This window comes from Hippoglossus stenolepis, chromosome 15 (genome assembly GCF_022539355.2).
Source record: "Hippoglossus stenolepis isolate QCI-W04-F060 chromosome 15, HSTE1.2, whole genome shotgun sequence".
Classification (NCBI taxonomy): domain Eukaryota; kingdom Metazoa; phylum Chordata; class Actinopteri; order Pleuronectiformes; family Pleuronectidae; genus Hippoglossus; species Hippoglossus stenolepis.
The window spans coordinates 16577899-16589553 of record NC_061497.1 but is presented as its reverse complement, the minus strand read 5'-3'; the positions used below and the strand labels follow the sequence as shown (position 1 = coordinate 16589553).

At 43.7% G+C, this 11655-nt stretch overlaps 1 protein-coding gene across 1 annotated transcript; it reads right to left on the bottom strand.

Moving 5' to 3' along the window:
- Positions 1-209: 209 nt before the first annotated feature.
- spry4 (sprouty homolog 4 (Drosophila)) lies at positions 210-7566 on the bottom strand. Its single transcript, XM_035178544.2, has 2 exons — positions 7290-7566; positions 210-4794 (listed from the first exon to the last, which is right to left on the bottom strand). Exon 2 carries the CDS (start codon positions 4741-4743, stop codon positions 3586-3588), a length of 1158 nt encoding a protein of 385 aa, XP_035034435.1. The 5' UTR covers positions 4744-4794; positions 7290-7566; the 3' UTR covers positions 210-3585.
- Between the last annotated feature and the right edge of the window lie 4089 nt (positions 7567-11655).

Here is an 11655-nt window from a genome sequence, read left to right as displayed (position 1 = left end):
TAGGAATAAATAATAGAAAATCTTGTTTAATGTAGACGTGGGTATATATTTAATCGTTACATACTCCCCCAAAATCCCACTTATTGTGCCCATATGTGCATGGTCATTCTGAAAGTAGTGTGTATTTGTGTGTATTTGTGTGTGTGTGTATGTGTGTGTGTGTTTGTGTGTGTGTGTAAAAACTCAAGAGTAATGACACAACAGCCCGATATATTTAACAATATATATTTCCATTGTCAATGTACATTCCATTTCGACATAAGCTTTCTTCACAAACAAAAAGTTGGCATCTAAATAAATACTATATAAAATAGAACTTCAAAATAAATATATCTATAAAGGGAACCTTTTATATGAGAGATTTTTTTTTTTCTCTTTTTGTTATATCTAAACAAAACAAATGCACAGATCTCGTTTCTTAATCCCCAACGTTGACATTGCAAAGGCAGAAAGGAATGGAGTAGCATCACCCAGCTGTATGAGACTTTTCCTCTTGTTCAGGATGAGAAAAAAAACAAACCATCTGTGCTCACAAATGAGCGGAACAAAGGAGTTTGAGTGTGTAAAAATCACAGCGTTGTAGCAGAGAAATAAAGAACGAAAAGGTTTTTTATCATTGAGTTGTCGTCGTCTGTGATTCTTCCACACCCCGAACAGGCTAGCGAGCACATGTAAAAAGTATAAATCTAACATGAAGTGAAAAACATTTACTCTTTAGCGGTGACAGATCTGAGGAGTTAAAAGAAAAAGAAAGGCAGCGACTGTCGAGAAAAGAGGTGCACTGGTTAAAAAAAAAAAGATGGCACTAAACACATCTTGAGAGAGAGAGAGAGAGAGAAAAAACAAGAGGCAGAAACCAGCGAGAAAGGGAGAGAGAGAGACAGACTTGTCTCTCTCTCTCCCGTCTCTGTGGTATGACAAGTTTATGCACAGCAGCTGTGTTTGTCAATCAAGGCCAGGGGTGTTTGTTGGACAATTTCTCAGGGAGGAAGGAGAGGGACCCGAGGAAAAGAGAGGGGGGGGGGAGAAAAGCAAGGGAGAGAAAGAGAGGGGGAGAGAGCTGAGACACTGAGCAGTAACAGCAGGAAATGGGTTGATCCGGATAGGGGTAGATTGTGTTCCCTGTGTGGATTCAATGAGTCCACAGTCTTTGGGACTCGGAGAGGAACCAGGGAATTAGCTTAGCCTCTCGACTGCTAATGAGCCGTGGATAGCATAAACAGCAGGATTTTTTTATTTTGTTTTTTTTATTATTGCCGGGTACACTTTTCTAAATCAAGTGCTAGTGATAGAAAGACTTGTCATTTTTGTTCCCCCTCCCCAAACCATCCTCTCTCCACCCTCCCTATTTTTCTTTTTCTCGCGACCTCGAAAAACATCTTTATCTTACCCTCAAAATATATATATCTAATATATTCTCTACATATTTTGTACTGAATTGTAGTTATAATGTACCATGCAATCTTTCAAGGACATTTAAAAGTCTCTTCTAAAGAACACAAATGTTGTGAAACTATTTACAGCAAATAACATTTCACCTGCATAGCTCTATTACTAAATATATTGTCAAAACATTTGTGATTTTTGCTGCCCACCTACAAACCGGGCGTTTGCCCAGTCACACAATCATTCTCAGATTTGGCACCTTTCTCTCAGACTGAATTGCTAGGTTTTGAAAATATTGCCTCATACATTCAAGACTAAGGACAGTTTTTCTTTCCTTTTTTAAAAATCCTGTGTAATATCGACTTTGTGCAACAAGACAAATGTGGGTGTGAGCAACGTTCGGTGCCCGAATGGAAGTTTAGGGTCCAACGTGAAAGGGAGGTGTGTTACAGAGCATAAAAAGGCAGTATGCCTTTATGCCAAACAGAAAAGGCCATCCGTATTAAAGGGCAGCGTGCCTTTAAGAACCAACTGCCGTCATCTCCCATTTGGCAAGAGTGCATAACAACTGTGATCACTCAGACAGCGAAAACATGCTACTGTACGCTAGCTTTCCTTTGGCAAAGTCCTCAGACCGTCATGCAAGCCACAAAAATAGACTTTGAGAATAAAAGATAGACTATCTGACTAATGCAGCTACGCAGCATAATGATTAGAATTGAATGAAGACACTGTGTGTGTAAGGGGAGGCTGGGGTGTGTGGGCTAAATGTAGTGCACGCCAATGTAATGTGAGATAGCTGAGGTGGTTAATACTGTGCTTTAGTACATCCTTTAAGGGGTTTGCGTCGTCCTTAAAAGGTTGTGCAAGTGGCAGGTTTGATTTCGACATAGGCTGAATAGATACAAACACAACAACAACAACTTTTGCTATGCCTTCTCTCCTCCTCGTCACTCTCTATAACTTGCATCCCCCCTCTCCTCCGGAAACACTATTTTCTGGCCAGTTTGTCTCTCACTTAGCTTACTTGTTTTAAATTATTCAGTATTGCCTTTTTGCCCCTAAATGTTTCTTTGCCGTCTTGTGCAAAGAGGAAGCAGACCAGGCTCTTAGGCAGTTTAGAAATCAACATGCAGTAGGCCAAGTTCTAGAGAGGATTACCGTAACAGTCCCTGAGAAGGTTGGGTGTACTTTTTTTCACACGTTTCTCTACGACACATCGACTTCTAGCACGGTGGGTAACCATTACACTAGAGCATGCAGGTCATGACATGCATTACCTCCGAGGTGATTGGTGAACTGCATTCAAAATCTTTTAGAATGTCTGTGCTTCATCCCCCCAAAGTAGGAACACACGCTGTAAAGTGATTATCTCTCCCTCACCTGCAGTGCGACTGCTCGCACATGACGCAGAGTGAGAATTATGGGAAATTACTATTATTTTAAAGTCTCAAAAAGTTAGTTTTTACAGGCCCTCCATGAAGATTAAGTGTTAGCAATACCAAGCTAGCATTTTTAAGGTGTCAGAGGAACAATAGTGACACTAAGAGACGGTGATCATCATAACAGCAGAGAGAGTAAGTGAGTAAGTGGTGGTTTCACTTCTGCAGTGGCCTATCATAAAGCCACGCTATAGGTAATCACTCTTCTTCCTGTTTGTTCAGACGGGGGGGCACAGGGCTGTGCTTTTTGGGGGTGGGAGGGGTTGCACAGATTATTTATCTCCGTCACATAACTTCTATGTTATCCAAGGATCCGCAACCAGCTTCTGGTTAGTTACCGATACAAAATTAGCTGAGAAAATACAGAGCAGCAGAGAGGTACAATGACTTTTGTGCCTTCAGCCATCTTTGCACAACAACACAAACACCAGTCCCACAATCTCGTCTTTTCTTCTTGTGTCCCTCTTTCAAACAAACAAAAAAATATAACAAAACAACAATTAAAAAAAAAAAATCTCAGAGGGGCTGGTTAGCCATTTCAACTAGCCAACTCTCTCAGACCAGGCCCGTTTTGTTCACCACCCTATCAAACAAAAAGCCATTTAAGTACCTTTGTTTTACATAAGTCATCTTCCAGCAGATTAATGGGGTAGTTTAAGGGGTTGGTGTTGGATTGTCCTATCCTTAGAGAGCTAGCAAGTACTGTGTGGTCCTGTCTATTTTTAGCACGGCCAATGTCAGCCAGTTAGGTCCAGTATCATGACCCCTGCTGCTGCTGCTGCTTCTCTAAAGTCCCAGCTTTTGCTTCCACGCCTCCGTTTTTACACACAGGGGCGCCCACGCCACCCTGCAAGTTCTTGCAGCGGCAGCCGGGCCTACTAACATTGTCGTAACACTTCTGTCCCAGTTTGGCCAGGCCCGTGGCTGGAAGATAGCAGACCAGGCAAGGCAGGACAAGGGAAATGGCAGCCATAAAGGACCAGCGAGCGCAGCAGTTGGCCTGGGAGCACGAGCAGGGCTTGTCGGCACAGGAGCCCTCGTCATCCTCATCTTCAGTACAGTGGTAGAAGATCCCTTTGACCAGGCACATGCAGGTGGCTGTATCTACCAGGCTCTGGGCAGAGCACAGGCACTCCTGGTTGCAGACCCAGCAAGAGGGTAGGGTTCTGGGAAGCGTACACTCTGTGCAGCGGCATTTCCCACAGTGCTCGCAGAGAAGGAGGTGCTTCTTCTCGGCTGGGGAGGAAGGAATCAGCGTCAACCCCTGCTGGCCACCAGGGGAGCACACACCTCCCGCAGGCATCTTTGCAGTCTTGAGGTCCAGCGATTTTGAGGAGGAGGTGCAGGACGAAGCAGAGGAGGAGGAGGAGGTAAGGACCTTAGATTCAGAGGAAGTGAAGCAGCCTGGAGTTCGGGCAGTGACTGTGTTGAAGGGGCCCTGGTGGGGGTGCAGGTTTGGGTTGTGGTCCACCATTGGGGTGGGTGCAGCGTGGTCCAGCAGCCTCTGATCAGATGAGGTGCTGCTGCTGCTGCTGATAGAGCTGGGCCTCCCACTGAAGGAAATCCATGGGTGGGTGGTGGTGTCCGGTTGAGGGTGAGGTTCACACCTGCCCTGCTGGTGGTGCTGGTGTTGGTGATTGTGATGATGGTTGTGATTCGCCCCCAGGAAGCCCTCCTGATTCTGACCGAGCCAGGTGATTCTTCGGTTTGTGGACTTCTGGCTCGGGGGCTGCTGGGAGACAACAGCGGGGCTGTCGATGTAGTCATTCTCCACATGCGAGGACTTTATCTGGTCAATGGGGTAGATGGTGAGGGGGTGCTGAAGGCGGCCGTAGGGCACTCGACTGTCCAGCAGGGGCTGGGATATGAGGGAGGAGGACACTCCGGGGATGTGGTGGGGAACCCTGGACTCCATGTGTAGGCTGGTGCCTTGCACGTCTTCACTCTAAAGCAGCATTTAGCAATACTGCAAAGACAGATACAAAAGAGACAGTTAGGACCGGCAGCAACTACTGATGTTCTTTAACATTTTCATCCTCTTTTTTCTAAAGGCTTTATCATAAGGATCAAATAACAAGTTCATCATGAGAATTGTTTGACAGTGAGAAAATAACATTGTGATCATTACTGAATGACAGCCAGGTTAGTGAATGAGAACAACGTGTGCAGTACATGAACACATTCTTAATTTGTCTTTTATCAAACCAGGGTAGGTCAGGATTGAAACCCCCAGTCTTTAAATAAAGCTATGTGGTTGGTTGAATTTTCAAGTGACCCTTTCAATTTCCTGCTACTTTTGAATTACCCCTGCTGATGAATTAACATTTATCTCGTGACTAAAATTGACACATGATTGAGACTTTTCTCTGCATAAATCATATGACTGTCTAAGAACTAGAGGGGACAAATGATTTCAAATCAACACATCAGACAGCATGTTAAACTGAATGTACATGTATTTATATGTAATTTACAACAGCCAAGAAAATTCTTCATCTTTTTTATTATTTTTTTTAAAACCAAAGCGTTTGAGTCTCTCAACAGAAATCGTTTCTCTTTTCTTTTCCAGGCCGGATCTCGGGCAATAATCTTGAGTTTCCAACCGATCTTGATTTTTAGACTGAATACCAACAGGGTTTCAGACCTCCTCCATTCTAACTTTGACATTAGAACAATAGAAGTTGGGCTCTCATCGCCTCCCTTCTAAAGAGCAGGGAGCACCAGAGAGCAGGGCTTGCATGCAAAAGACTCAAAGATGCAAAACAAGGCAGAGCAAAGAGAGGCTGCCTGAAAAGGGGAGTTTGACAAAGACGAAATGAACACAAGAGGCGAGAGGAGACGAGGTCTTTGCACAGAATCACACAGGAAAATGAGAATAAGTATGCACTGGATGGTATAATTTGCCTTTAACTATAGCTTTTGCACAAGTTCTCCCTCAACACGTGAGGCCTATACAGTTGAATCGGTGTAGTAACGGACCAATCTGGGAAATTGTGAATGAAGCTGATTTTATGAACTGCAGCTCTTTTTTGTGAATGGACGCTTCTGGCTGCACTCGGATTTGCAAGCATGAATCATTGCGCCCCGGTCGTGATGAGCCTAAATGAAATGGGTTTCGTGCATTTCGTCAATGAACGCTCGGCAGCCGTCAGAAAAACATACATTGCTTCTTTACAGAAATCTAAAAATACGATTGAAGACAAAGGACGTAGAACATCTGACAGATCTGCTGGCTCCAATAACCTTATTGCCAAATATACGCCACAAAACCAGGTTCGCTCGGATCCTCTGATGTGATATGTTCTTGGTTATTCTTTCCATTCAACGTGTGCATTTTACGCAAACGTACCTACATATCGAGGGTCTATTTCTATTTGAGTCAGTGGTCGTCACCGCTTCTCTCTGCCAGACACCCTCTCTGCTCTGCTCGTGTTCGTCTCTTTCTCTTTATTCCCCCCGATTTTGCAAACGCCTGATCTGGAAACCTGTTGCGACACTGAGCTGGCACCGACACAGACACTTGTGATCGTCAAAAGCGCGACCATTATGAGCTCAAAGTCGGAACTGTGCGTGTGCGAGCGCGCGTGTGCGTCCCTCCCTTCAATGTGTGAATGAACTGAGTCATAAAAAACCGGAGGCGGCCGCTCGACATACTCAAATTGCGTGTTTATATAGGCTAAGGGCGCTTGTAACGCCGCATTCAGCACCTCGCACTCGTCAGTAGCTGTAACATGACAAAAAATATAACGTTGGACTTAGAACACTGTGTGCCACCGACGGACACACAGATTGTGGGGTGGTTTTAAGCGGCGGGGGTGAAGTGCGTAATTCCATGCGTAAAGCTGGAGCTTTTGGACGAAATGCAGCGAAAATGGGCAAATTTAAGAATAAGAAAAAACATAATACGCTTGTACTAGAAAGAGGTGAGGAGGATAGAGATTGAAATTCTCTGAGTTAAAAGCAAGAAACACCTGACACAACCGGGCGGTCGCTGCAGAGCAAGGAGACACGCAACCAAACCACCCGGGGTAAAACATGTTGGAGCTTCAGATGTGGAGACACTCGCCTGTTCCGCTGCCTCTTAACGTGACACTGACATATATATATATAAAACCCCTCAGCGTGCTCAAATCCACATTTGCTGCCAAAAGAGTCAGCGTTTCGATCATCTCTCCCTTCCTCTGCGCCCGCAGCCCTGCTCGTTGTGGTTAAATATTGACTCTGTGTGCAAACACGGTCCGAGAAGCAGCTTGTTGCAAAATAGACATTTACAAGCGCAGTTTTTTTGGTGCCTGCGAATCCAGTGCGTTGGGGTATAAGGAGAGGGAGTGGGTTGAAGCGTACAGACAGAGAAGAGACGGAGCAGTCGTGTCTGTGCAGCCACACGCACAAGTTACTGACATTAAACCGGGAGACATACAGTGAGAGAGACCGGGGTGGTGGTGGGGGGAGACAACTTACTGTCGTTTCAGGATAAAAATCTCATCTCTTCGTTGCGCACGACGTCTGCGCGCAGGTTATAGTCCAGTCCGCGCGAGCGAGAGAGTAGCTCCACAGACGCCGAGCGAGGATTAGTCCAAATGTCGTGGAGACAGATGATGTGAGGAAGGTGCAGGCGAAGGGAGAGCGAGTCTCCGCCACTAATCTCCACTCGCTGGTGCGTAAAATGCGACTGCGGTTGTGGACGCAGAGCTTTGGGTATGATGTTGCAACCACCGAGGGGGAGGGAAGTGAGTTTTTATGAATGGGAGGGTAGAGGGAAGGAAATGAGGGACGGGAACTGCGCAGATGCCTCGGCCCCCTCCCTCCCTCTCCCCCTCCCTCCCTCCCTCCCTCTCTCTCTCTCCTTCTCTCTCTCTTTTTTGTGAATGGGAGGGCAGAGCGACTCGGGAGGGCCGAAATGCGGAGGTTACATTTTTATGAATGGGGAGGACTCGAGAATTGGCATTGCGCATGCGCGATGCCGAGATTTTTATGAATGGGAAGAAATGGCGAATGAAGCGTGTGTGTGTGAGAGAGAGAGAGCTAGAGAGAGAGAGGGGGGGAGAGGAAATGGGGGCTTTTATTGGTCACAAGGGCAATGTCAGGCCTGATTTACATAAGGAGCCGGTGCCACTCTCGCTTTATTCGAGCCTGTTAATTTATCCACGCAGCTTCCTGCTCTGAGGAGACGCTGAGGATGTGAGTGGGCTAAACCTGCGATTAATTAATTTATTCGTCGCTGGCAAATCTCAAATATCCACTCTTCTCTGATTCTGGAGTCTTTACGCAAAGCTTCATCTGGAGGAACACGGCACACGAACACAAGCCAGAGTGCGTCCCAGGGGCTATTTCTCATCATATAACCTAGAATCAGTGTGTTCTCATCTACATGCGCAGGGTAAATAAGACCCTTCCTGTTTCTATCTAAAGCCGTTTATTGCGAACAAGGACGTGTCCTTCCTTCCTTCCTCTGCAACAATGTGAGGTATGACTATACAGCTTCTATGGCAATGTAAAAAAAAAGAAGAAGAAACACAGAGGAGGAGGAGAGAGAGAGGGGATGGAGGTGGGGGGTGTCGGGAGGGGGCAATAACGCCTCCTCTGAAACGCAAACCAGCATGAGGGCAGGCAGGATTCACAAAGGGACAGGATGTTGTTGATTTGTACCGAAACCACACGGAGGAAATGAGTGTGAATTTCCTTTCTCTCTGACATCCCAGTGTGTGTGTGTGTGTGTGTGTGTGTGTGTGTGTGTGTGTGTGTGTGTGTGTGTGTGTGTGTGTGTGTGTGTGTGTGTCCCTGCTACCCCCCCTCCCTCAGCTCGGGGCTTTTAACCAGTCAAAGGTTAACAGTTGCCCCATTATCCATTTGCACACATCACCATGGCAACCACTACACCTCCAAATTGGGATTACTGTTTTGGCGAAAGCTCCAGACAGAGAAGAGACAAAGGCGAAGAAAGAGATTAATTGAATTATTGACACACATAAAATATAAACCATATTGAAAAATAAATCATGTTTCATATACTGAACTGGAAATATCTCCTGATCGATAGCAGAAGATCAATGGCCACAAGGTCATTTGTATTGCATAATTGTGAGTTTTGTGTTTTGGATGGTACTCCAATATTATTCTTAACATGTAACTGGGATATTCATCTGGGGATTTAAAGTGTGACCTTATGCAAGTGGCCCTTTTCTTGTTTTTATATCTTATTGTTATTGTAGTAACACAACTGTGAAATAATTTGGTGAATAAATAACCAGTAAGTAAGTGAAACTAATGGTAGAGGATGTTGTATATTGATTGTAATGGCTTTTGGGGCAGATTCGTGACCTACTTTCTATTTTATCTTATTAATAACCCACATTTTTGACCATGTTGTCAAAAATAAGTATTAAGTAATAAATAACATAATTATAACAAAATACATAGTACAACTATATGTAAGAAAAAGTGAAGCTAGTCCTTTGAGATGTATTCATTAATTTGTCTTAATTGAATTAATATATTTTAACTCCCTTTTACACAGTTAATATGAAATTAAAAACAACTGAATAAATTTGAATATTATATAACTGTAATGTTTTTAAATAGTATCAGTCAAAATCTACTGTAGAGTTCAAAACAGCAGAGTACAAAACGAGATGCTGTGACTTTGGGCTTTTACTTTATGGGATCGTCTCAGTAAAAAGTGAGTGAAAGTAGCTATTTTAAAGATGTCATTTATTATATAAAAGAGTAAAATCTTTCTTTACAGACCCACAAATATATAAATCTTACATGTCAGCCACCCTTTCCTTTTCCTAACATCTCTCTCTCTCCCTCTCTCACACACACACACACACATGCAGAGATGCACAACTGGACATACTCGCAGATTTCTGTCTGCAGCTGCGTGGCTTTCTGGCACGGCTTACACCAAGTGCTTGTTGAATTGTAGATTTCTGGTCGGTGTGATCATCCAGGCATACATGCACGGAAGGGAAGGCCTAGATTTCTCTCCAGAGTCTCCTCTCCCGGCCTTCCTTCCTGCCACATCTGCTGGCTGCTGCTGCGAGCATGGGATCATAATGGACAGCCCCATCTGCTTCCAGAGCAGTTTCACATACTAGATGTGAAAAGTTGCCTTTTATTTTTTGTCATTCCCTCGAACAAACTTAACAAAACTTCATTATTTGTACTTTTAGAAAATTGCCTTTTCCTCTTTAGACCCAGAGTAATCATGTCAGTGAAAATCAAATTACAACGTCAGCATCCCTTTTGTTTATCACTTAAGTCTATCACTTGATGTATTTCACTAATCTGCTGTTGTTTGTCGGCCTTGTATTTCCTGACTGATCCCAAGACACAATAACTTGATAACGGTCGTAATTGTGTGTCAGTGTGAGTGTTGGCAGAGCTCAAATGCAAATGCCCAGCGATGGCTCTGCAGAGTGCTCTCAGCTTTACATCAAAAAGCTTCCTGTTGCAGGTAAACCAACCAACCAAATCATTTCCCCCCCCTGACTCCTGACACGTCACAATACGCATCTCTCACCTATTAGCAGCTGTGTTGGCCTGTATAGTTGCAGTTTGATCAGTTGAGAGTGTCTTCAGAGTGAGTTTCACACAAGGTCCCCATGTTTCTCTACTTCCTCTGTTTCTCAGAAACCGTTGGATTCTGGTTCATTGTATTTGATGCACATGAATAACATCTAGTATACACATGGTCAGATTATCCGCCTGAAGGGTCGCGTGGCAAGTATTTGTTGTTTGTGTCTTTACCTTATTTATTTCCACAGGCACCAAAAAACTAACTTTAAATGATTTAGAAGACTGAAGGAACAAAAATTGGTCACTAAAGTATTCAGTAACTTTTAAAACAAAAATAAAATATTGTTTTAAGAGATTATGTTGAGAGAAATGTTATTTAAAAATATTTATTCAACTTCAGTTCCAAAGCACTGCATCACAACAACTGGATCCGGAAACAATGAAATTCTCCCCAGTTTCAGAACAGAAGGTTCATCAAAAGATTTTTCTCTTAACATAGCGTGTCTGAAATGCCTCCGCATGATGTTCCATTGTCTATGATTAAACATTTATGGGACTGAAATCCTCCATGTAGACATCCTCCAACCAGGGGTACTCACATCTCAGGGGGTAACTCAGGACTCAACCATATTGGGATTAGATAGATAGATAGATAGATAGATAGATAGATAGATAGATAGACAGATAGATAGACAGATAGACAGACAGACAGACAGATAGACAGACAGACAGACAGACAGACAGACAGACAGACAGACATATAGATAGACAGACAGATAGACAGACAGACAGACATATAGATAGACAGACAGACAGACAGACAGCTATAGATAGATAGATAGATAGATAGATAGATAGATAGATAGATAGATAGATAGATAGATAGATAGATAGATAGACAGACAGACAGACAGATAGATAGACAGACAGACAGACAGACAGACAGACATATAGATAGACAGACAGACAGACAGACAGACAGACAGACAGACAGACAGACATATAGATGACAGACAGACAGACAGACAGACAGATAGATAGATAGATAGATAGATAGATAGATAGATAGACAGACAGACAGACAGACAGACAGACAGACAGACAGACAGACAGACAGACATATAGATAGATAGATAGATACTTTATTGATCTGGAGGGAAATTTCGGAAAATCGAAAATATACAAAAATATATCTGCAGACACATTCTATGATGAGGAAGAAAACACTCAAACACAAATAGGATTAAATGAATGAAGTAGCAATAAGCAGCCATCTGACGAGATGAGTTTGACACACACACCACAA

What these genes read in the sequence shown, in the direction of transcription:
- spry4 (XM_035178544.2), bottom strand. Translation starts at nt 4,743, where the DNA reads ATGGAGTCCAGGGTTCCCCACCACATCCCCGGAGTGTCCTCCTCCCTC.